The 22,443-nt window shown below is 38.8% G+C and overlaps 1 protein-coding gene across 1 annotated transcript in view; it reads left to right on the forward strand.

The window, feature by feature from the left end:
- The first annotated feature begins 5,349 nt into the window (after nucleotides 1–5,349).
- The window catches only part of ETNK1 (ethanolamine kinase 1), a 38,144-nt gene continuing 21,050 nt past the window's right edge, over nucleotides 5,350–22,443 (forward strand). Inside the window, exons 1-4 of the mRNA XM_063308872.1 lie at nucleotides 5,350–5,604; nucleotides 14,389–14,648; nucleotides 16,598–16,738; nucleotides 16,955–17,097. Of these exons, the coding sequence (XP_063164942.1) occupies nucleotides 5,434–5,604; nucleotides 14,389–14,648; nucleotides 16,598–16,738; nucleotides 16,955–17,097 (715 nt within the window). The 5' untranslated portion in view covers nucleotides 5,350–5,433. The remainder of the gene's footprint in view (nucleotides 5,605–14,388; nucleotides 14,649–16,597; nucleotides 16,739–16,954; nucleotides 17,098–22,443) is intronic.

Here is a 22,443-nt window from a genome sequence, read left to right on the forward strand (position 1 = left end):
CAGACCTGGAGAGCAGCACTGATTCGTCCTTGGAGGAGTTTTCCTTTGAAGACTTTCCATCGTTGCCCAGTTCCCATGGGACCTTAGAAGGAGACGTCGAATCTTATCAAGACTCTGGAAGGGAGGGGGCTGAAATGGAATGTGCATCTGGAGGGGAGGGTGATGTCATGAGTGAGGATGGCGAGCAGGGGGCTCCCATCCAGGCTGTAAAGCGCATGCGTAGTACTGAGGAATTAGGTGGCCATTCAAAGAGACACAGATCGGGCCCGCCTTAGTCTTTGGGGTTTATATGTCTGGGTTTTTCCTGCGCTTCTTCAGTTTGTTAGGATTTTCTGTTATGTAGCAGTAATAAACACTAGAGACCTATTCCATGTCTCAGCGTGGTTCCTGGCTGTTAGGACAAATCCGATGTTCTAAGGATCAACACACCATTGGAACCTGGAATGTAAGATCTATGAGCCAGGGCAAATTGGATGTGGTTATTGGTGAGATGTCAAGATTAAAGATAGACATTCTGGGTGTCAGTGAACTGAAATGGACTGGAATGGGCCACTTCACATCAAATGACCACCAGATCTACTACTGTGGACAAGAGGACCACAGAAGAAATGGAGTAGCCTTCATAATTAATAGTAAAGTGGCTAAAGCAGTGCTTGGATACAATCCAAAAAACGATAGAATGATCTCAATTCGAATTCAGGGCAAGCCATCTAACATCACAGTGATCCAAATATACGCCCCAACCACAAATGCTGAAGAAGCTGAAGTAGAGCAGTTCTATGAGGATCTGCAGCACCTACTGGACAAGACGCCTAAAAGAGATGTTATTTTCATCACGGGAGACTGGAATGCTAAGGTGGGCAGTCAAATGACACCTGGAATTACAGGTAAGCATGGCCTGGGAGAACAAAACGAAGCAGGACATAGGCTGATAGAATTTTGCCAAGACAACTCAATGTGCATAACAAACACCCTCTTCCAGCAACCTAAGAGACGGCTTTATACACGGACTTCCCCAGATGGACAACACCGAAACCAGATTGACTACATCCTTTGCAGCCAAAGGTGGCGGACATCTATACAGTCGGTAAAAACAAGACCTGGAGCTGACTGTAGTTCAGATCACGGACTTCTTCTTGCACAATTTAGGATCAGACTAAAGAGATTAGGGAAGACCCACAGATCAGCTAGATATGAGCTCACTAATATTCCTAAGGAATATGCAGTGGAGGTGAAGAATAGATTTAAGGGACTGGACTTAGTAGATAGGGTCCCAGAAGAACTATGGACAGAAGTCCGCAACATTGTTCAAGAGGCGGAAACAAAATACATCCCAAAGAAAGAGAAAACCAAGAAGGCAAAATGGCTGTCTGCTGAGACACTAGAAGTAGCCCAAGAAAGAAGGAAAGCAAAAGGCAACAGTGATAGGGGGAGAGATGCCCAATTAAATGCAAAATTCCAGAGGTTAGCCAGAAGAGATAAGGAATTATTTTTAAACAAGCAATGCGTGGAAGTGGAAGAAGACAATAGAATAGGAAGGACAAGAGACCTCTTCCAGAAAATTAGAAACATCGGAGGTAAATTCCAGGCCAAAATGGGTATGATCAAAAACAAAGATTGGAAGGACCTAACAGAAGAAGAAGAGATCAAGAAAAGGTGGCAAGAATATACAGAAGACCTGTATAGGAAAGATAACAATATCGGGGATAGCTTTGACGGTGTGGTCAGTGAGCTAGAGCCAGACATCCTGAAGAGTGAGGTTGAATGGGCCTGAAGAAGCATTGCTAATAACAAGGCAGCAGGAGACGATGGCATCCCAGCTGAACTGTTCAAACTCTTGCAAGATGATTCTGTCAAGGTAATGCATGCTATATGCCAGCAAATTTGGAAAACACAGTAATGGCCATCAGATTGGAAAAAATCAACTTATATCCCCATACGAAAAAAGGGAAACACTAAAGAATGTTCAAACTATCGAACAGTGGCACTCATTTCACATGCCAGTAAGGTAATGCTCAAGATTCTGCAAGGTAGACTTCAGCAACTCATGGAGCGAGAATTGCCAGATGTACAAGCTGGGTTTAGAAAAGGCAGAGGAACTAGGGACCAAATTGCCAATATCCGCTGGATAATGGAAAAAGCCAGGGAGTTTCAGAAAAACATCTCTTTCTGTTTTATTGACTATTCTAAAGCCTTTGACTGTGTGGACCATAACAAATTGTGGCAAGTTCTTAGTGGTATGGGGATACCAAGTCATCTTGTCTGCCTCCTGAAGAATCTGTATAACGACCAAGTAGCAACGGTAAGAACAGACCACGGAACAACGGACTGGTTTAAGATTGGGAAAGGAGTACGGCAGGGCTGTATACTCTCACCCTACCTATTCAACTTGTATGCAGAACACATCATGTGACATGCTGGGCTTGAGGAATCCAAGGCTGGATTCCTTAAAATCGCTGGAAGAAACATTAACAATCTCAGATATGCAGATGATACCACTTTGATGGCTGAAAGCGAAGAGGAAGTGAGGAGCCTTACGATGAAGGTGAAAGAAGAAAGTGCAAAAGCTGGCTTGCAGCTAAACCTCAAAAAAACCAAGATTATGGCAACCAGCTTGATTGATAACTGGCAAATAGAGGGAGAAAATGTAGAAGCAGTGAAAGACTTTGTATTTCTAGGTGCGATGATTACTGCAGATGCTGACTGCAGTCAGGAAATCAGAAGACGCTTAATCCTTGGGAGAAGAGCAATGACCAATCTCGATAAAATAGTTAAGAGCAGAGACATCACACTGACAACAAAGGTCCGCATAGTTAAAGCAATGGTGTTCCCCGTAGTAACATATGGCTGCGAGAGCTGGACCATAAGGAAGGCTGAGAGAAGGAAGATAGATGCTCTTGAACTGTGGTGTTGGAGGAAAATTCTGAGAGTGCCTTGGACTGCAAGAAGATCAAACCAGTCCATCCTCCAGGAAATAAAGCCAGACTGCTCACTTGAGGGAACGATATTAAAGGCAAAACTGAAATACTTTGGCCACATAATGAGAAGACAGGACACCCTGGAGAAGATGCTGATGCTAGGGAGAGTGGAGGGCAAAAGGAAGAGGGGCCGACCAAGGGCAAGGTGGATGGATGATATTCTAGAGGTGACGGATTCGTCCCTGGGGGAGCTGGGGGTGTTGACGACCGACAGGAAGCTCTGGCGTGGGCTGGTCCATGAAGTCACAAAGAGTTGGAAGCGACTAAGCGAATAAACAACAACAACAAATCATGTGAACAAAAAGAACCAGAAACTAACTACGCTGTAACAATGTTGTGGGACTCTGACCTATTTGATTAACAGCCAAATATCTCATGCAAATGCAGAAAAAATGATTAAAGGTGGGTTAAATTAATTAATGTAGAGATACATGCACATCTAGCACCTTAAGACAGCTAAAATGTTAAAATGTTTTGGGTTAAGCTTTTATTTTTTGACATGTCACAAAAATATTTGGTGTTTTTACTACCAGATAAGTGTGTAGAGCAGTCTTTCTCATCTGTGCCCGTGTATGTTTATAACTTCATGTATCCTATGACAGAAATATTGCATAGCATTCTAAAAATGGTGGGGGGTTTCCAACATTGCCTTTTTTATACAGTTGATTCCTCATGATTTGTTAGCTAAAGGGAACATGAGAAACTGCTTTTTACTGAGTCAGACTATTCATTCATCTAGCTCCATCCTGTCTCTACTGAGCAACAGCTTTTTCAGGAGTTTAATATGGAACCTTAGCCCCTCAGGAGAGGCCAGGACTAAATCTAGGAGTATCTACCCTGAACCCTTCCCTTCAACTTCAGGCAGTGGTGTGCATTCTGTAGAGCAAGGGTGAGCAACTTATATTACTGAACCCTGAAATGATGGATGACCTCACCTAGGGGTTTCAGGTAGATGTTAAATAAGAAGAGCGATCAACCACTAAGGATGAAGGCAAACCACTGCAGCTGATCGGGAGGAATACCATGGTTGACAGTATTGAAAACTGAAGAGATCAAGGAACACAAGGATAGATGCACCCTCAAGAAGTCATTGAGAAGTGCAACCAAAGCTGTCTCACACTATATTTTGGCATGTAACCTGACTGGAACAGGCCCAGATAATCCATGTCCCCCAAGATCCTCCACAAGTGCTGTCTGACCACCTTTTCAACAATTTTCCCCACAAAGGGAAGGTTGGAAACTGGATAATAACTATCCAGAATAAACAGCCTCTCGATAAGGGGATGAACCACCGCCTCCTTTAAGGCAGAGGGGACCATCCCCTCTCTCAAAAACTCCCATACCATCACTTGGACCCACCCACAGTTTACCTCTCAGGCTACCTTAACAACCCAGGAGTGGCCTGAGTCTAAAAGGCAGGTGGCCGAACTTAAAGTTCGGAGGATCTTGTCCACTTCATTGGGAGTCACAGAATCACATTCTGTCCAGATAATATCACAAGACTCTGCCCCAGACAACTCACTTGTACCTGCCGAGTCCTACTGCAAGTGAATCCAAGTGACTTCGTTTGGCAGATAACAGCCCTGTAGATGGTCCTCTGGACTGCCCTGCCCCCCCCGGCAGGAACCTGTCACCCTAAACAGGGTGGCAGGGTGGCTATCTATTGAAGGACCGGGTCTGCCCTTATCACTATGGTTTAGGCCTGAACGTGGTCTCTTATTCATGATCCTTGGTTGGTTTTTTTTTTTTGGCAATTTACAGACATAAAAATGGCATCCTATTTCATTGGCAGGATAGCTTTAAAAATATTTGGAAACTCAGAAACCCCCCAATAATTGTACAAACTGCCTTTGTTTTTTAGGGATGGGCAGCGGCGAGGGCATCATAGAATGGAAGGGGCAAAAGGGAGCCTAGCAATCATCTCATCCAACGCTCTTCTGTGTAGCGGGGCTGCCTAGGGAATTCTGGGAGTTGAAGTCCACACATGTTAAAGTTACCAAGGTCGAGAAACACTGCCCTAAGGAAACGATCCGAAAGCGTAATTGCACATTTTGCTCCGCCTTTCCATCTCCAGAAGAGCGGAAGAAGAAGCCTTACTTTGGCACGAAAGCCAATATCGGTCCGCTCGTCCAGGCTGGAGGTAGATGCTTTGCGGCAAAAAAGGCAGAGAACGTGCCGCCCGGGAACCCTAGGCGCGGCTCCGCTCCTCCTGCTCCCAAGCTGCCTTGCGCCGGAGCGCTGTGGCGTCTGCGTGGTGATTTCAATAAAGGGGCGGAGCCTTCCCTCGTCGCGCAAGGGGGCCGGGCTGGGGAGAAAAGCGCGCCCCTCCTCTCCTTCCCCGTGCCTTTCATTTGCCGGCTTCGCCGCTCGCGTGACGCCGCCGTTGTTGCTGCTGCTCTCGCCGCTCCGCTTTCGCCTCAGGCGCCGCTCGCTCTTCGTTCTCCTCGCCGCCTCCATGGCCAACTACATCCACGTCCCGTCGGGCTCGCCTGAGGTGCCCAAGCTGGACATCTTCGTCAGCGAGAGGGACCCTTCGGGCGGCGGCAAGGCGGGCTACCGCCGCGGAGCCCTGGAGCTTCTCCGCCGGCTTAGGCCCGACTGGAAGCCTGAGGAGGTGACGCTGAAGGTAAAGCGCGGGGCGGCGGCCCGCCGGCTGTGAAGGGGGCGCGGCGGCGGCGGCGGCGGCCTGCGAGGGGCTGGGGCGGGCAGGGAAGGGGATTGCGCGGCCGGGCCGAGCCAAGCCCCCCTCCTTCCTCCGCCTCCCCCGCCGCCTTTCTATGCGCTCGGAGGCTGAGCGGCCCTCCAGGCCCCGCCGCTCCCCAACCGGGCGTCCCCCGCAGACGGCCATGCCTGTCTCCCGCCCCAGTGGGGCGCGATGGGAGTCGGAGCCTGGCGCCTCTGGAAGGCCGGGAAGGAAGAATGCCCTGGCAAGATGGAGGGAAGGAGGCGCCCCTTCCCCAGGAAGCCCCTCTTGCTCTTCCCCTGACGTGGACGGGCATCCTCTCCTCTTCTCGGCGGGGAGAAGGAGGCACCGCCGCGTCGTCCTCGCTTGCCTGCGACGCGTGTCAAGGGAGCGTGTCTGGAGGTGGGCGGGGAACGGAGCGGTTCGTCCTCCGCCTCTTCCTTTTCTTTCCTTTCCTCCTCTGCTTTCCCGCAAAAAAAAAAAAAAAGCTTCTGCGTTTTTCCCCTTCCTCACGCCCAACCTGGGATGGTTGGGAGTTGGGCAGGGCTCCTTAACCCATCTCGAAAGAATTATGCACAGCGGGTAGTGGCTACGCAAAAAAAAACAAAACAAAAAACCATAAGTTTGGGCGGGCGAATGTAGGCCCTTCTTTTCCCAAGCATCCTGTTAGGTGGTGGTGAGAAGGCAGCTTGGCCATGCAGGCTTTTGGGAGTGTCATTACAGCATCCTATTTTTTTTCAGGAAAAATGACAAAATGTTGTGGTGGGTGAAAAGCCTAATTTTTTATTTTTGCACCCACTGTCATGGTTAGCCTTCTGTTTCAGTAGGCATTTAAGTATTTGGTACTGATTTAGGTATTCTCTTTTGAACGTTTTCTACAGTTAATGAAGATGAGAGTCTACCTAAGCTTGCGTCATAGCTCTATTAATCTTTAAGATGCTTCAAGATTAACGCTGTTAATCTTTAAGTGTCAGAGCTGTTGTTCTACCATTGTCATACACATCTTGTCGTAACTCAAATAATGTGGATGATGAATAATGGAAGATTTCCTGATTCTTCCCTTTAAATATGTTTTCCTGTGCAAATGAATCTCTCCAATAGAAGAGAATATGTGTAGCTTAGGGTTGAACTGTGGAGGCCTTGATGCTCTCTGAGCTTGGTGATCTGATGATGTAACCTAGTTGGGTAATGAAATGTCTGCAAGCAAACGACCAAGCTCAGAGCACGCCCAGGACTCCACAAATGAATCCCTGTATGTATTAGGGTTATAATGGAACTTGAATGATAGAACTTGAATGTATTTCAGAAAGCTTACTGCAAGTGTTAATTATTTTACCTCAAAGTAAAATGCTGGCCTTTCCAGAGAACTGTCTCCACCTAGGACCTGGGCAAGCTTAGGCCATCACGTTTGCCCCACTAAAATTTCTTTTTCAGTGTCTCTTGCAGATGTGCCCTATATGGACTAAGGCTGAATTCTCAGCCTTTCATATCCTGAAAACAACTGTAAATATAGTGTCATACTCCCTTCTTCTGGTTTCTTTTCAAGGAACTTCAGTTATCCAGTCTTTTTGTAGTACATGTATAAAATACTTCTCAAAATGTGGATTGTTCTTAGTAAAATTCCATGTTGGAATTAAAGTAATAATAATAAAACAGTTTAAATGGGATATAATTTCTTCATTTTAGATAGCAATTATATTTTGGAAGTTAAAAATAGTGCAAAGAATATAACATTCTAAAACAATACCTTATTAAAAGGAGTTTACAATAAAAGATACTTTCAGGGTCTGTGAAAGAAAAATAGTTCTAAATGTAGTTCATAGACAACATAAAACTAGCTACATTTGCAGAAATGTGCTTTTAAAAAGGTAGCATGAGGAGCTTTATGGTAACTTTTTAAGACTTAGTTATCTTTTAATCACATAGTTTCAAAATAACTTTCTTTTATTAAAGTTTTGATATCAAAACTTGCAGAACTTTTTGAGAATACCAAGTATTTTTTAATGTAATAGACTCTAGGTGGTTAAAGTAATCATCAGTTTAGATGTGGAAGTTGCTTAGATAGCTTATATCAGCTGTGATCCACACTTAACCAATTTAATGAAAGACATATTTTATATTTTGTCTTATTTATTAATTCATCATATTTATATGGCTGCCCATCTCACAGACAGGTGGCTCTGGGCGGTGTACAACAGAGCTAAAAATAATATATACAAATAAATAATATTAACTTTAAAATTATTTATTTCATAATATTTATATGGCCACCCATCTCACAAGTTTAATATGAAATAAACTTTGACTCTGCATTATTTCGACATCATGTCCCTTTATATTGATTTAGAGTCATGTTATGAGGAGTCATAGTTTGACATCAGATTTGTATACAGTGTGCTCAGAGGACTAGATTAGATCATATTGTGGTCATCTGCAATATTCTGCCCTGAATTACAGCTTCCATCATAATGGAACATTCTTTAGGCTGTGTTCTATCAGAGTGTTTATATTTACAGTTCTATGCTTTTTCTTAGTGCCATAATATCTGGATCAGCATATTTAACTGTAATTCCCATGGCTTGGAAGTTTGTAATTTCTATTCAGGTTTTGCAACAGTTTATGGTAAGCAGAAAGCTCGAAATAGAAGAGGTAATCAGGAAGGAAAAAGTAGAGGCTCTCAGGCTCCAACTCAGTCATTACTGGCATAGTACGAAGGACTGTCTGGATTGAAATACAGTGAAGTAAAGCATCTGTCTACCCCTCTTGCTTAATATGGGGAGCCTGGTTGCATGTACTTGTTAGGTTCTAGAAACATTTTAATTAGGGTGTTCTCAAATCAAAAGGAAAGTAAAACTTTATAAAGCATTAATTGATATACTCAGTCCCAAAACACATTTCTTCTTCTGTTGGTGCTAAGCATTAGAACATTATAATCTTAACCATTGTTTCACTTACACATCTAAAAAATTTGAAAATGTGTGGGTTTGGGTATGTTTGAAATAGATACATTTGCACTTCCTTTTACAAGCAGAAATTATCTGTTCCAACAGGAATTAATTGCATTTGTTCATTCATGTTGTTGTTTCAGTGGGAATTGCTCCTATGCCTCACTGACCATGTTTAGAAGAAGATACCAAGTAGAGATTATCATTTTCTTTTATGTGGGGCTGTTGCTTTGGAAAAGGATAATTTACTAAATTATGTCAGTTAAGGAAGCTAAGTATTGTTACTGTGAACTTGGGTACTACCTAACTTTTCACTGGTTTCAACTAGATGTTTGACCATACTGTTGCTGGGAGTCAGGCAGCATATACATTTAAATAATATAGAAAGGTATAGTAGGTTGCATGTTGTAATTGTAGCTGTGTTCTGCCAAAAGGAATAATTGAAAGAGTCATTACAGAATTGATGTCCACAATAAAAAACAAGAAGTAAAATAGAAATAATGTACTAAAGCAGTGGTAGAAACCTGTATCCCTCTAGTTTTTGTTACAACTCAGCATGGCTTAGTGAGTCACTGTTTTAGCATGTTCACAATCTTTATTCTCCTTTATATCAAGTATTTACACTATGTATTTTAATAAGTTTTTAAAATTAATTACAAATGTATTTATATTAATTGCATGCCTTTAGAGTTTCCTAAATATCTGTTGGCCCTTATCAGATATTGTTGTTTCTTGTTATTTCAACATATATAGATACCACAATGGTGTTTCAAAATCTGTGAAATCCATTTCTGCATTGTACTTACATATCTTTTAGTAATGAATATCAGTATTTTATTAGAAGTATTTTAAGCTGTAAAGCCAAATCTTCACAAAGCATTTAAGTTGATTAGTAAAAAATGCCTTGTTGCTTGTGAATAAAGCCTGACAATGTTTGACATACCAGTTACTCATTACAAATAGAGTGGGTGTATGCTTAGCTTATGGCAAGAAAAATGATGGAAAACGTGCTATTAATAGCGTACACATTGCTGACTATACTGAGATGTATTTTACATCATTATGTTACAGTTGCTTTCCAGTCCAGAATCTTCTGTTGTATTAGGCGTGAATCAATTACATAACCATTGCTACATGAGACAAATGTGAAACATGTGCTTTTACACAATGTACAAAGATATGTCAATGAATGTGGCTTTGTATTGAGGACTAATGACAGACAATTTTTTTCTAGATGTATACACTTTTGTAAGAATGGATCATAAGAGCTTTTAAGATTCTTTTTTAAAATATTTTTGTTGGAGTTTACAAATACAAAGATAAAAGACTAATACAAACTAAGAAAATATAAAGAGTAAACAAAAGAAAATTTATAGTTCAAATTTAGTCACAGCCCATCTCACTCAAAGAGCTATATAATACAAAGAGATAGAGAAAAGAGACAAAAAAAAGAATATGTAAAAGATGACTCCCCCCTCCAGACAAGTATAAACAGTTTCAGTAACATAACACCTTCTCTAGTAAAAGAAGAAAAAAGATCTCTTCATCCTATATCTCATCCCTTTTCAATAAAGTATAAAAAATCATATCCTAATTAGCAAAGGTCTATTAAGAGCTACCAGAGATAACAAAGAGCTTTGAAGATTCTTGATGGTATGGAAGAGGTGTTATTAAGAAGCCTTAAGGGGAAGTGAATGGCTTGAGTAAATAACCCTTCAAGTTCAGTAGTAAACTCTCTGGTTAAGGATGAATTAATACAGATGAGAAAGTAGTTTCATTTTCTTTCCAAAAAAAAAAAGAGCAGCCTTTAAGGCTCTTAATGTAGTCCTAAATCAGGCTACTGTTATAGCTAAATTTCAGCAGCATGATTTTATGTCAGAAACCGCAACATAAAGATGGGAATGGAGGCATAAGGCCTTGAGAGATTAATCACTACCATTCCTATTTTTGAACTTGCATTCCAAAAGAGTTGGCCCTGGTCTTCTGATGATGTCACTGCAGTTTTTGTCCTGACCCATAAGGAGTTTATCCATATGTGCACCAACACACACTCTGAGAAAACTTATTTTTTTAGGCTTTTATGCCGTTTTAGTCCAAAGGTGCTGAGCAGCTAATAATTTTCCAGTTATAGTAATTAGACTTAAAAACAGTAACTCAGTGTAATAAAACTGATTCACTAACCACACTCTCACCAGCGTCAGGAACAGCTTGTACGAGCCCTATAGAAGAGCCAGGTCTTGACTGTTCTAGTACGTCAAGAGGGATAGGGCCATCTTTGTTTCAGGAGGTAAACTGATCCACATAAGGGGATCTATGGCAGAAGGCTAGTCTCCAGGTACTCTCTCACTGACACTACAAGAGGGGTCACTTGTAGCATGCCCTTCCTATGTTTACTGGATGGGCAATAAATGCTAGAAATATTAATCTAAACGCATCTGTATATATAATGAGTTAATTTTAGAGTTTCTAGTTCATTTGATGCAAGTATCTTTAACTGTAATTCTGCATTCTTGGTAAAAGGTTATTTCTGGAGACAGAAGTTATATTTCACTTGTAAGCTTTGTTCAATATGTTAATTGACATAGATCTATGGTATGCTATAAGAAATATGGAACATAAGCGTCCAAATGAAACAGAATTGCAGATTTAATTTAATATATATTTATGCATGATTTGATAGATAAGAGCCATAATTGTATCAGGAACGGATGGTTTTCTTTCTGGCATGCAGAAATAATCATTGCTATATATATATAATCATTTCTGCATGTGTAGTTATCAACATTGTCACCCTGGCAGCACAATAGCAAGATTAAAATTTGGTTAGAGCTCTGGGATATTATGAACCACAAAGAAAGATTGTGATACTTGATTGACTTAAGCTAATGCCAAAACTGATGTATAGAATTTAATGAAGAACACGGAGGAGGAAGAGAATAATTCTCTTGTCTAGCTTACTTGGATGCACTAGTAACTTCCAAATATGGTTACTACAGTAGTTGTAAGTAGCTCATTCATACCTATAACATTTCTACAAAATAATAACGTAACAAAGACTGGGATTGTTATTTTAAGTAAGGGAGAAACAGTGAATTATATTTGTGTATGTGAGAGAAATGACTTTGATTAAATTCCTGTGGAGATATTTGTTATCTGTAGCATATAAATAGGGGTACATCAAGATTGATGCAACCCATTATTTCCTCTTCCTTTATTAATCTTCTCTCCTGGCAACCACTTCTTGAACTTCTAGCACTTGGATCATAGTACTGGGATATTCAGTAAAGTACCACAGCAGCCTCTGCTGTCTAAGATATCTAACTGCAGGAAAGAAAACATTGAAATACATTCTGAAAATGTGTTACAATATTACAAAAATGTTTTCTAATAAGCGAATAGAGTATTAGGCTTAAACCTAGTAAGATAAGATTCAGATAGACCTACCTAAGTCAAGGCTAGTAGTAGTATTAAATATAAGTGAACAAGTTATACAAGTTATACAAGATTTATCTTGTCTCACTCCAGACAAGATAAATCTTTGATCAGTAGAGAAACCAACTTGGAGGTACAGCTTGTGAAAGCAGCAAAGGAACTGTTCTGAAGGATTAGGCTTATAGATGGGGGTGCTGTAATCTAACTAGGACTTCCTTTGCTCAGCTCTGATGTTTCCATCATGAAAGCTGGCTGGGTGACCTTGGGCCAGTCACTCTCTCTCAGCCCAACTCACCTCACAGGGTTGTCATGGGAAAAATAGGGAGTATTAGGAATGTTCCCCGCCTTGAGTTATTTATAAAAATAATGAAGGTGGGATAAAAAATCTTTAAAAATAAGTATTCAATTAGCTATCATATATCCATCTAACAGGCTCTACTCTTACCATGGGATCCCCAGGCCCGATGACAGAACCATGTTTTAAGGGCCTTCTGGAAGGCCAACAGGGTTGGGGCCAGCCTCACCTCAGGGGGAATGATGTTCACCCTGATTTCCTGTCCTAGAGGACAGAGTTGATTTGATCAGGCAAAAAGGATTTCATGTTGTGGATGATTAAAGTACAGTCTTCAAGTGAAACTTGGTTCCAGGATACTTCAAGGACATGTCCATGTAGTTTTCTTTGCAATGATCCCTTCCTCAGGTGGCAGCATTTGGCCAACCTTTCCTTGGCTTCAAGCTAAGTATGGTCAGGTCCAGTTCATGCTTTGATGGGAGACATCAGGGAATTTCAGGCTGGAGGCTAGACTAGAAAATTTTAAAAAAAATCCCAGGAAAAGGCAATGGGAAGCCACTTTGTGCTATTGACAGGGCAACTGCTTGGATATATTCATACTGTCATCAGGTATTGAATTCAACTTGAAGGAAAATTTACGTTTTTAATGTGGAAATGGTTTATTGTTGCCTTTTTTCCATTTCTGTGTGTTTTAATGCTACAGTGTATTCTAGTCTAATTTATATTTCAAGAATAGATAAAGTGTATTATGTAAGAGAGAAAGATTTCAACCTGAATCATCCTGTGCAACTCTGTGATGGGAGATCAAGACCAAAGGAAGTATTTACCCAGCTCCCATTTAAACTATGGAATTTGCTGCCACTCGGGGCGATAATGTAAACCAAGTTGGTTGGCTTAAAGGGAGGTTTGGTAATTAACCTTGTTACCTTGTTGGATACAGAAGAAATATGGAATGCAATATTTTATCTGGGATATTATTTCCAATAACAATAGTATACTTCTAGATCATCCAGTTCCTTGGGTGCTGGAGATATCCTGCTCTGTTCCTTTTGTCCCTGGTTAATATGTCAATTCCAAAAATTGCATTGACATGTTGTTGTAAGCGACTGCTAGTTTCCATTTTGTCTCTGTGCTGCTTCTCATATACATGAAAGCATTGGAGAAGACCATCCTTAGTTTTGGAATGTACCATTGTCAGCTTCCTGATGGTTTCTAATGCTATTTCTTTTCATCTAATCTAGATAAGGCTAGAGGTCTCCTGAACAGGTATCCAGATTTGTTAATGGGCTAGGTGAAAACCAGTAAATTAAAGCTTAAACTGGCTGAGGTATTGGATTTATAGTTGATGCAACTATTGAATTTCACTACATTTTCTTCCTTGCCTAGTAACTTAGTTGTTAGATACCCACGTGCATCCTTTTCTTTTTGTGGGTCTTTCCATTTCTATCTACTAGTGCTCATTTTTGCTGTTAATAAAGTAATTCTGTTTACTTGACAGTATATTTTGACATCTAGTGACCTTTTCCTTGATTACATTTTGTTGCTGTTGAGTTACGGTTGTTCTATTAGAGTAATATATTTTATGATAAATTGGACTTGAAGGTGCCATCCATCCACAAAGATGTTTAAGTTCAGCAGAGACACCTCTAAATTAGGGAGAAGTAATTTTACCTACCTATTCTGTATCCCACAAAGTTGAGTTCTGTTATTGGTTGAGACAAGTTAAGTCTTAGACAAGTTAAGCATGATACTAGTGATTATGCACACATATCCATGCAGTTTTCTTGGGAAAAGTATGGAAATGATTTCCCATTGCCTTCTTCCAGGATGTTTTGTTTTTACTTCCTAGTTTAACATACAACCCTGGTATTCCCTAAAGGTCTCCCATCCAAGTGTTCAGGCCCTATCCAGGCCCTATCCAACTTAGCTTCTGAGCTCAGAAAAGGTAAACCAAGTTCTGGCAAGCAAACTGCTTTTGAGACCATAGCCAAAATATAGTGTAGAAGTGGTTAGCATATACAGATATTTTGATAAAAGTGTCTTGCTTTTTCTTTACAGATGTTTACAGATGGAATCACAAATAAACTTATTGGCTGTTACGTGAATGAAAAAATGGATGATGTTGTCCTTGTTAGAATTTATGGGAATAAGACAGAACTCTTAGTTGATCGAGAAGAAGAAGTGAAGAGCTTCCGTGTGCTGCAGGCCCATGGTTGTGCACCGCAGCTTTACTGCACTTTCAATAATGGCCTGTGCTATGAGTTCATGCAAGGAGAAGCTCTGGATCCAGAACATGTTTGCAACCCAGAGATATTTCGGTAAGCATTTCGAAACTTTTCTTTCACACTGAATTTATTTGAAGAAGCTGCTAGCTACAACACCATGCTACATTGTTTGTAGTAGTTTTTAGTTAAATAAATCCCATTTTCCAGAGAAAACAATTTGATTCCTAGAAGGAAACTATTATTCTGAAATACAGTTAGTTAATGGTGTAGATTTTTATAGAAGAACCATCTTACTCTGTTGCTCCAGTGTCACCTTTGCTGTGCAACACTGTTTTTGATTGAGTGATAGTGTTTCTTTCTCTTAGGCATTATGTAATTTTGCTGTCAAATGCTTTTACTTTTTTATTTAGACCATGTCCTGAAATATTTCCCACTGCATCTGGTATAGTCACCGTGATCTTCTATTCAAAGGGAGCACATTTTATTTCTGCAGGTTGCAAGGTTTTTCTTGCTAAGGTCACCTCTTAGCTTCTTTATGGAGTTCCGAATTGCATTTTTACAAAGTTTAATATCCTGGAAGCTGTCCAGTCTAAATTTAGGAAAGCAATAATTACAGTTCCAAGATGCATCAAGAATGCTGTTTTATGGTTAGAAACAGGTTCGGTTCTGTGGGTGCCAGAGCCTGGTTGTATCTCCTTAATTTCGGGTTGAAATTGATTTTTTTTCCACTGGTTCTCAGAGACCATTTTAAATCAACTTGGCTAACAAAAGCTGCTAACAGACTCCAGTCCTTAGGACTTTCTTTGGAAAGTCTGTCCATTAGGGCTTGTAAATGCCATCATAAACAATGTATCTGGGATATTGACTTTCAAACCAGTTTAGGCCTAGTATCCAACCCTACAGTTTCAAGCTGTAATGGACAGAGACTTTCCAAAGAAAGTCCTTAGGACTTTAAAATGGTCTCTGAGGACTAGTGGAAAAAAATCAATTTCAACCTGAAATTAAGGAGATAGAGATATCCAACCCTACAGTTTACATTTGAGATTCTTCTCAAATGGGCATGTGCCATCTTATCTCTCTTCAGTTCTAATTCTGAAATTTCGTTGGGCTTTCCTCTTGGCCAGATTGGATGCACTACCCTCTGCAGTTCTGTGGGATGGAATAAAAAAATCTCTTTTCAGCAGTGCTTATGTCCAAGTGGAGATGGCTCTGTGGAATCCCTAAATCATATGCTCCTTTGTTGCTCTCTCCGTAGGGAATCAAGGAAGATGTATATTTATCCCATTTTAAAGAACTAGCCTGATAGAGAGCACAGTGTCTATCTGTCACTGCTTCTATCTAACCAGGACCCTGATATATCTTTCCAGGTTGCCCGATTTTGTTCTATCATTTGTTGTATCCATCCTACCTGTGGTTGACATTTAGCATTAAGTTTGGTGATTGCCACTGCTATTTGTACTATAGTTACTGTAATGTATTTTATGTACATTTATTGCATTTTTTAAAGTTTTATTAAAAATTACAGGTCTATGTATTTTATTGTTGTGCTTTCTGGCCCAAAGGCCATAATAAAAGTTCGATTTGATTTGATTTAGGAAATCTGCCAGGGACTTTTCTCGTTTAGCTTTCTTTCTTTACCTTCTAACATATTTTTTCCAGTGACTTTTGTTGTCCTGACTTGAAAACTATTGGCACTCCATGATGCCCAAAGCCTGTTAGTATATTTTTCCTTACACACTTGCTCCAGCTTGCTTGAGATTATCCCAGAACATATATAGAGATGCCTCTCTTAAACTACACTTGGCTAACATAATGTATACTGTATACAGTTTCTTCCAAAGTGATTGAATCAGCTGACTTTAGAAAAATAAATTTCTTCTGTGCTTTACTGCAAAGAGTCAGTTTGGTTTTGTGGTTTGTAGAACTATTGGGGTATCATACAATGGATCCTCATTGCTCTTTTGCTGATGACCCTGCTTTCACAATGTATTTGTATTTACAATGATGTTTTTTTTAACAACATAAGTTTCATTTTATTTCAGACTTATAGCAAGACAACTTGCTAAAATTCATGCTATTCATGCTCACAATGGATGGATACCCAAGTCCAACTTATGGATAAAGATGGGAAAGTACTTCTCTCTTGTACCAACAGAATTTGCAGATGAGGAGTTGCATAAGAGGTAAGTGCTTTAAATTATATCCATGATAGTTGTTCCAGAGCTCATATGTGAACATATCTCAGTATCCATCTCCAGACTAAAAATGAAAAGTGAAAGTACAGTTTTAGAATATGTGGGGGTCAGAAAGTTTTAACATGCACCACTGAAATAAGAGAATCTGCATAGAGTTCTGAGAAGTACCATTGAAACTTTTTTTCTGCTCTCAAATTCAAAAAGGTTTCTAAAAGATGTCCCAAGTCGTCAAATTCTACAGGATGAAATGGCATGGATGAAGGAGAGACTGTCTAATCTAGGTTCGCCAGTGGTACTTTGTCACAATGATCTGTTGTGTAAAAATATCATCTACAATGGAAAACAAGGTAGGTATGGAACACAGCTGTAAGTAACCTTTAAGGATTGTTTTATACTATCTGATATAGAGGAACAGTTTGTGGAGGGTGGATAAATTCAAATCTATTTTAAATTATTTCTAAATGTTGCTTACAAATTGCTTTAATAGCCATAACTGATACTTTAATATATAAAGGTTTATAATAAAGAGTATTATTTTTCATAATAGCCATTTTTATTCTATGTACTGTGTAGATAGCAGCAATTTAAGAATAAATTGTTACTTTAACTATCCTTCATCCAGACTTATTTCTGACAGCCTTGGGAGCAAATGTCTCTCGGTTACTGTGTATTATCTCTGTATTCTGAATTATTAGATATATTGATGCCAGCGAGGAGTTCTGCATGTTGAAGTATCTGAAAAGATACTTTCCAAGGCTCTGTTTATACCTGCTGATGAGGTACATAGGTATCTTTAAAGTCAAGCATTTGTTTGTAAATATATTTTCTGTTCGAAGTATTCTGAAAATTGACCTTCTGAATTAATTTTGCTGTCAGTTTTAGGGGCATTTGAACTTCTGAAAAGAATAATTACCGTGTCAGAATTGATCACCTATAATTTTTAACACGGTCCAATGGTACTAAAACATTCCAACATTTACTTTTTTCAGCGACATAATTTGGTTATTAAATAATAACGTAGAAAAGTTAGTACACCCGTTTCCCTCTCTCCTTCATGTTCATTGTATTTCTGAGTTGCGTATATACCAATTCAGATTGTGGTCTTCTTATAAACCGAAGACTGAAAGCATGGTTTGGAATTCTCAAGTATATTTGAGAGAGCTTGGTTTGCATTAAAATCAGTACAAATACAGTTCGTACGAGAACAGGAGAGGAAAATAGTTTGGAGAAAGAGGGAATTTGATTTCCCATTCCAAGTTCAAAATAGAGCTTCCAGTTAACCAGCATGAACTCTGAATGAGACCTGTGTCTGAACTGAATAAAAAAGCAAAATTCACACTGATGAAAAAGTAGCACCTAGGAATTGGATGGGATGGAATAAATCATGGATTATTGTGCCTTGAAGCTGATGCTTGCTTTATCAGGAGATTAAAAATAATAGAACATCCCCATAAACTGATAAGAGGAAGGGGCATGGAATTTTAAAATATTTTCTCTTCCCTCAATTCTTTACTGGTATTGAACCAAGCAGCTCCTTAAAAACGTGAACTGGCATATGAAATTCCTGGAGGATCATGTGACTTAAGTTTTCTAAAGTAATTATAAGTAATTCAAGTAATTATACTTTCTCCTGTGTAGAAATTAGTTCTTTAAAGCAAGTCATACAATGACAGTTATGTTAGCTGTTTTTCAATTCAATCCAAACTTTAAAGGTTAAAAGGGCACCAGGGAAATTACCGCTTTTTTCCTTTGGCCCATCTGTGAGATTTTAATCATAGCCAGAAATTAATGCTTCATAGCTCTTCTATTGCAGCAAAGACCTAGCCGTTTGATTAGTTAAGGTGACTTATTGGCCATCTGTCTAGATCACTCTCCTTAGATTTGGCTTTGAGTCCTAATACACCTTTTCCTAAGAGATGTAAACTTAATTATACAAATGAGAGTTATTTCATCAAATCAGAGGAAAGTGACCCTTGTATAGAGCTGATGGAACTTTTTTTAAACAAGTATCTTGACAAAAAGTTCAGAACGCTATCAGAGTTTCTAGGCTTCACATGCCCACTTTTGAAACAAATATGCTGTCATTTTCTTTTGTGAACAGAGTGGAGAATAAATCAGTGAGAGCACTACATCATTTAAGAGCATTTCTACAAAAACCAGTGTGTGAGTGTTTAGTATTTGGGAACAGGGAGGGGGAGAGGGAGAATTCTCAATATGTAAAATTGCTTGCAACTTTTTAAGGTGGGGAAAGTACTAAGTGTATGTAGTAGCTAGAGTGTACCATTAAAGCTGAAGTGTTTAAATGTTGCAGCACAACACATACACAGTTAGGGTAGAGTGCAAGTCGATCATGTTATGGCAGCTGAAGTTAACAAATAATAGGCATAACTATTATTTGTTATTTCTGATTTTAAGAAGTCTTGTGAGCAAGCCCTAATGGTGCTTAAGACTTCTGCAATGCTGAAGTATGGAGTATTGCTTTAACCTTGGAATAAGTGAACTGTGAAAAAAAAATCAAACTGTGTATTGTCTTGTACTTGGCAACAGTGTTTATGAAACTGGTACATAACAGTGTTATAGAGGAACCATTTAATTTTGCAGTGGAAACTCAGCTTTAACTTTAACTTAAGCTTTTTTGTGCAGTAGAAGGTAAATTCTTAAACAATGCCATTAATACATCACTGGTGTGCTGAAATGTTTTGCAAGCTACTTTAAAAAAAATTAAGTTCTAAGATGCACAGTGCTCTCTCCTCATTACTACTGTTGACTTAATTTGTTAGTAATAAATTGTTTCTATAGAAAATTGCTTAGATAATTTTTTAAAGAAATGTAAGAATGCCTCCAGCTAAGTATGAACCAGGACAAACTGATTGGTTTAATCTATGGTTTGTGCAAACAAGTCTGGATCAGGAACTATGTCTTAAAGTAATTACAAGTTGTCCCAATTCATATTGAGACAGAAGCAAACAGTTCAGATGTAATGCTAAGCAAGCTTACTTTGGTTGCTTCCTCCTTTCTTCTGTAGTGCAGCTAGAGAAAAAAAAATATCAGAAAACACTTGTTGTGACTCATTCATTAAAGCAACTGTAGGGAACATTTAATTTTTAATTTGGTCATGTTGTGAGCTTTTAGTACTCAAAGGAACTTGAGCTTAAAATGTTACCAGATCATTTCAAAATGTGATCAACCATTTAGTGAGTAGTCTTTTTCTATACAATTTATAAACCCACTTTAAAAGTATAGCACAATTACTATATTTACCCAAAATGATTTTAAGCATGAATGACACCCCCACCCCAGTTGTTAGAGAAGAAAAAAATTAATTGGCTGCAATTATATTCTCAGCAGATTTGAAGATGACTTTCCCATTTTGAAGGCTAACTCTTGGGTGGGGGGAATAACTCTTCCTTTCAGATAAGTAAGTAAATAATTCCTGTAAATGTTATAGTTGCTGAATTTAGCTAATAGGCTGTTAATATTTTCACCTTCGATAAACAAGACTTCTGTCACAGATATGAAGAGAAATTTAACTGTAGAATTAAAGAGGAGTATAAAATCATTTTGCAAGAGCATTTGATGTCTTATTGGACTGTATGGTAATAACTTTTCTAAAACTTCCTAGTGAAAGATTATTTTAATGTCAAAAGGTTGTCCTATAGCTTTTAATTCTATATAAAACAGAAAAGGAACTATTGGTAAAGATAATGCATTGTCCTGATTATAATAACACACAGTGTTTAAATACACCTTGTTCCAATATACCTGATAATAACATCCTAAAATTCCTCCTTCCTCATTACATTTGCATATAAAAGGTTATCAATGCATACAGCTCTTAAATTTACTCATTTTAGCTTACCCAGTTGAAAATTAGTACTTTTTAATGTTCTCTAAAGATGGTACTAAATTAAATATATTCTTACTGTGCCTGTTAAACCTGGCTGTTGGTGCTTTACTAATTCAGGCTGACATCAGTGAGAATATTATTTTTTTTAAATAGTGTTACCTTACATAATACATCTTCAATTATTTCTGAAAAAACAGGCAAAACTGCATTAGTACTTAGCAGTTAGTAACAAGTCCTCAAAACGTGGAAGAAGTGGGAGTAGAAGACTAATTTTAACATTCATTTTTTAGTATTTTGGAGAAATATTGTCACAGTTTTGTTTGTATTGACTACAGTTGTAATTTATTTGTATAGATGTTTGCATCCCTAATTTGTAAGAGGGAATTGCACAAAGGCAACTAGCCCAAACTGCTTTTGCTTAATCCTTTTATTTCACTACATGCGGGATATTCACACTGTACTGAATGTATCACACAACATAAATAGTATTTTAATCAGGATTTTTAAAAACACTATTTGGAGTCTGGCTTAGATTACTCTGTAAGGATTTCTTTGGACCACGTATACTCCATTCCCATGAGTATTTGTGAAATATGACTTTGAAGGAAAGAATGATTCTTCCTCATGTACTGTCCTATTCTAATGCTGCCATGTAATTATGATTCATTATTCTTCACACGAATAAAAACCGGCGAAGAACACTGCATTTAAATGATAAAATGATGCTTGGCAGCAGCCACATTTCCTTGAACTCCAAAATGAAATGGAGATGTGCATCTTGAATAATCAAATTTCTTGCAAAACTTAAATTTAAGGCTGAGTTCCACTGTAATGTCAGTCTGTAAAAGGAAGAGCAGTGAAATGCAGAACTTTTCTCTTTAAAGTTTTGTGTCTTGTCAAATATGAGTTTGCCAAATTTTCTTCATCTGCTACAGATTAGGTATGCCATTGTTGCTGCCAAGTGGCGGCGTGCACCGTGCTACTTAAAGGCACTGACTGGAGGTTATCGCATCACTTGTTCGCATGCACCTCCCCCTAGGAGAGCACGGAGCCTGGTAACAGCCTCATCTGTATCTTAGCTTCATTTTCTTTCTTTCTTCGCTTTTTTTTTTTGGGTGATATTGTTAATTATAACTGGAAGTTAGCAAGGGTTAACTGATGGTGATAACAGCATTGCAGACAGAATGAACAAAGTATATCTTGAATACAGATAATGTTTTATCTTAAATAACTACTGCCTAGTGTTGTGCATGCAGGTCTCTGACCTGCTGTCTTTATTGTTTTTTAAGTGCAAACATTTAGATAAAATAGAATCTTGTTAAAGGTTAGCTGTATTGGATGGGAAAAGAAGAATTAAACTGAAGATGAGAGTGCATTTGTTTTTTAACTGAATCATCTTTATAAGATGAGTGACTTGGGAAACAGGATCTGTTTAGAGGCCATCCAAAATATTTTTCTGATTTGCCTGTAGGGTGTAAATTTACTCTCTGGCTTGTAAGATACTGTTGTGAGAAGCCTCTGTATATCTTTCAACTATATTAGTTTGTTCCAGCCCCCCCCCCCCAAATAAACCCAAAATAAAAAATACCCTAAGTCTTGTGGCATCTTAAAGTTGGTCAGATTTATTATGTATCTGATAATGAATTTTTCTCAACAAACTATAATTACATTTCACAAAGAATCCTGAAATGTGTAATTGTAGTTAGGATATTTAGAATATAGTCATATCCTTGGCCCTCTTATGGAATTATAATTCCTAGGGTTTCTTGAAAAGGGAATGACTGATAAGGATTGCTGGCAATATATTGTAGCAGTGAGAACATTTAATGCTTACCCTTGCACTGCA

The sequence above is a fragment of the Candoia aspera genome, chromosome 7 (assembly GCF_035149785.1).
Source record: "Candoia aspera isolate rCanAsp1 chromosome 7, rCanAsp1.hap2, whole genome shotgun sequence".
NCBI lineage: Eukaryota > Metazoa > Chordata > Lepidosauria > Squamata > Boidae > Candoia > Candoia aspera.